A 4227-nucleotide genomic window follows, 5' to 3' on the forward strand; every position below is an offset into this window, starting at 1 on the left:
AGGGATGTCGTGGGGTGAGGGGAGGTCTGTCTTCATTTGACAACAACAACTGCTCAATCCCTGCACACACCGCGTGCTCTGATATAGCAGCTTCATGACATTTTTATTTGAGCTCGAGAAATGTTTTGCATTTTGAATATTTTGCGTGGGTGGAGCACAAAGAGGCAGCCAAGGGGAAGCTCCGAGTTTTATTACTTTCGTTCGCTTCTGTTTAAAGGGATCTCGTTGGATGGGAGGGGGGGAGGAAGAGAAATGAAAGCACGCAACTGATGTGATTGTTAAGTTGGCACAAGGTGCCACAGATTTGTTGCGCCTGGGAATTTATAGCTTTCGGTCCGTTTGCGCCATAAGCTAGATGAATTTTCCTCGATACTTTTAAGTGACTTTCCTACGTTCCTCACTTCCTCTTCCTTTCCTGTTCAATACATAAACACACACACTCACACATTGGTATCATGACTATTTAATGAAACACACACTGGAGGAGCAATCAACATGATTACTTCGTATACAAGTAGATGGCCACAATGAGACCGTACAGACCCAGGACCTCAGCAAAGATCAAGATCAGAATCATACCCACAAATAGACGCGGTTGCTGTGCTGTGCCCCTCACTCCGGCATCTCCCACAATGCCAATCGCAAATCCCGCAGCCAGTCCAGCGAATCCCACCGACAGTCCAGCGGCCAGATGGATGTAACCCTTTCGAATTGTATAACTCGGCGATAAGGAGCCGGCAATTAGCACAGAGACAACCAATCCATAGATGGCTATAATGCCAGCCATCACCACGGGTATGATGGACTTCATAATCAATTCGGGTCGCATTACAGCCATCGCAGCGATTCCTGTGCCCGATTTCGCGGTGCCATAAGAGGCACCCAATGATGAGAAGATGATGGCCGAGGCAGCTCCCATACCGCCAAAGAAGAAGGCATACGGCGGCTTATCATCTTCGTTTTCGGCTCCGGGTTCACTGCTCATCGCTTACGATGGGGAAGAACTGAGAAACGTTTTCCAAATTCACACCAAACAAAAACAAAATACTCTCAATCCTTCGACGCTTGTTTGTCGACTAAGTTGATTTCAGTTGGGAACTGACTCGTCAAATTGATTTGCCAACTCACAGTTTGTGTCGTTATGAATAGTTAAAACTGGCCAGAGTTGATGTTTTTAGTTATGCTTTTTGGCAGATGTATTTGAAAAGTGCGCTGTCATTCCTTTTTGCTTCTGATGAAATATCGATATACGTACATAAATCGAAGCTATTGAAAAAAGGAAAATGGACAGCTATTCCGGTCTTGAAAAGTGTTAAATTTTGGAAAAGCAAACTAGACGAAGTTAATACCCTTTTTAATACATTGATACAAATCGATATTTATGAATTTTATTTTCAATTAGAAAAGTTATTTTGCCAGCTAATACAAATGAATTTGAACATTTGAGTCTTGAGTTTCAAATAAAATTTACTAATATTATAGTAGAAATAGTTAAGCAATTACAATTTCTGCCACCCTAAATTTTGATCTGGTATTTAATAGTCTACATATTTATAAATTTTTAATGTTGTGAAAAAAGTCAAAATATATTATATATATTATTTGCAATATTATTAATTATTACAAAATCATATGTAATTTTGTTGTTAGAATGCAATTTCTATTACTTTTTTTGAAGTAAGTCATCACTGCTATTTCAAAGTTTACAGCTGTACATAACATAATAGCTGTAAACCTTGAAATATCAGTGCTTACGACTTCCGCGTTTACATTTGAAAAATAACGTAATATTATAAACGCATCAACAAAAAATGTAGTTAAATATACATATTTAATAAATACACTTTGTTCATTACTGTTTGGTTCATATATTACCAAATAATAAATACAAAATTCATGTATTACACACATGAATAAATAAAGGAGTTGAAAATAATGATCATAAATTTAAAGTCTTCTATTATATAAAAATCACAATTAATTTTAAGATATATAACTTTAATCAAGGGTTGTTGTTCACTCTTATTTAGTTTCTTAGAAGTTACTTTCGAAACGTTTGAACAGACCTCGCAGAGTTTGTGCCTGGCTCACTTAGTTGCTGTGCCGCATTTTGGTGCCAAGATACATATTCCCATAAAAGATTTATGTTGCACTGGGATTTGGTATAACAGGAAAACTTGCTCCTGGCAGCCAGCAAAGCAAAGCAAAGCAAGCACAGCTAGAGCTACTGTTCTAGCTGATGCTATTGTTGTTGCTAGATATTGTTACTGTTCTTATTGTTGTTGTTGTTGTTGTTGTTGCTGTTGTTGCGATTGTGCAACTATAAATCGTTTATGTATTTTGTTGAGTGCGAGGATTTATCGCTGAAGCTGAATATGAGAAAAGAATCACATAAATACAAATAAATCAAAAGCATTTCCAATGGCCAGAAATTGAACGAATTGAAAGAGAAATACATCTCTATACTACAATACAAACATACATATACATATATATAGTACTATATATAAATGCGAATGTGTGTGTATCTAGTTGTTGTTGTAGTTGTGCGAAAATTGATGTCTTCGCTCATAAAAATAAGGCATCAAAAGAATCGTCTATGGGCCATAGAGCGTGGAAGGGGATGAGAATGAAGAGTAGCTGTGAGTTGAGAGCTGAGAGCTGGAGACGAAGTCACAGTTCTCGCTTCAGGCGCAGAAATGTGTTTTTGTTGAAGGCAACATTGTAAATTTTATGACTTTTTTATGCGTTGAAATCTATAAATTATGTAAACTGACACTGACAGCTGTCAACCGAAGGCTCTCTGTCGTCTCATTCTCTCTCTCTCTCTCTCTCTCTCTCTGTCTCTCTGTCGCGTTGCACGAAACGCTTCTTGCAACTGACACATGTGTCAAATGGCCTGATGGCGCGACCAAAGGCAACGCCTGGCAAAATTCGCCATGGAACTCGTCTCATTCCCGTCTCTCCTCTCCTCTCCTTCCCACTTCTCACTCAACACCCAGCGATAAAGAGAGGACAACTGATGACTCGAGATGATTAAATGATTGCGAGCAGCAATAAAAAATTGATGCTTCAAATTATTGCTAATATATATATAAGTATACTCGACCATGCGAGCATCGTCTTCCATCTTTATACATATACTATACTATATAGGCTATTTTCTTGGCTATCTCAGCCTATCCAGCAAACCAGTTACGATGTTTGCCTTTCCTTTGGCGTTTTTTTTTTATTGCACTTTACAGTCGCGGCCATAAGTTTTACTATTTATTTATTTTGCACTCGCTGCTCGGAATGCTGCTCTTTAAATGCAGCTCAAAAAGCTGTTAACATAAAGTAGTTGGCTGTGGAATTAATCCAACTAATGGAACTATCCTACTGAATTGTAAAGCACATATTTCCTTATACATCCAATTGTTTTTTACTGCTTATGCTTTCCGCACAAATAGCCTATAAATGTCTTGAATACAAAACATATTTTCAGCTTTATTATTGCAGTTTATTTTATTTTACTTTTAATCTATCTTAAAAAGTTTAAGAATCTATAATATTTATGTTTTCGCTTTTAAGTATCAAATCTTAAACATTTGGTACATTTTTTTTTATTTTTAGTTGCTGGTGCGTATCTTATTGCAAGAAGGAATTGTAATTGTTATTTCAACAAAATAATAATATTTTTTTTTATAATGTATATTAAAATATTCGTTTTTACATCTTTATTAACATTTTTTAATAATATCAGATTTGTGCATTAATTTATTGTACTTTCTTTTCCAAGAAGCACATAAATTTGAAATTTTATATAAATTCAAGAAAGTGAAAGAATATTTTTGCTAAAATGCGAAAATAATATGTTATATATTGCATTAGTAAATTATATCTTTTTATTCTAAAAGTATTTAAATATGTTATTGATTCTAACTTATATTGTAATTAAAAATTTGTTTATTTATTAAAAATATTCTGTAAATTCGTTTAATTTATATAAACATATTTAGTAGTAGTATATAAATGTTTGTTAGTAAAACATAATCAAACGGAAAATTCACAAATTTTCTAGATACTACTTTATTAATGCGTTCGGTATTAAGGTTTCCTTAAGTAGTATATTCCAAACAGTAAGGAAATCCGAGCCGTAATTTATTATTAGTTTTTGATATTAAATATTTTATTTTTTAAACATATATTTATGTATTTTTTTATTTTAGGTAATCGTTCTTTTCTTTT

The 4227-nt window shown here is 34.6% G+C and overlaps 1 protein-coding gene across 1 annotated transcript; it reads right to left on the bottom strand.

Moving 5' to 3' along the window:
- Positions 1-447: 447 nt before the first annotated feature.
- Positions 448-1189, bottom strand: LOC132789551 (V-type proton ATPase 16 kDa proteolipid subunit c-like). The gene has a single exon (XM_060797627.1). The coding sequence runs from the start codon at positions 983-985 to the stop codon at positions 500-502; it is 486 nt and encodes a 161-aa protein (XP_060653610.1). The 5' UTR covers positions 986-1189; the 3' UTR covers positions 448-499.
- Positions 1190-4227: the final 3038 nt, after the last annotated feature.

Source organism: Drosophila nasuta, chromosome 3 (genome assembly GCF_023558535.2).
Source record: "Drosophila nasuta strain 15112-1781.00 chromosome 3, ASM2355853v1, whole genome shotgun sequence".
Lineage (NCBI taxonomy): Eukaryota > Metazoa > Arthropoda > Insecta > Diptera > Drosophilidae > Drosophila > Drosophila nasuta.

What these genes read in the sequence shown, in the direction of transcription:
- LOC132789551 (XM_060797627.1), bottom strand. Translation starts at nt 985, where the DNA reads ATGAGCAGTGAACCCGGAGCCGAAAACGAAGATGATAAGCCGCCGTAT.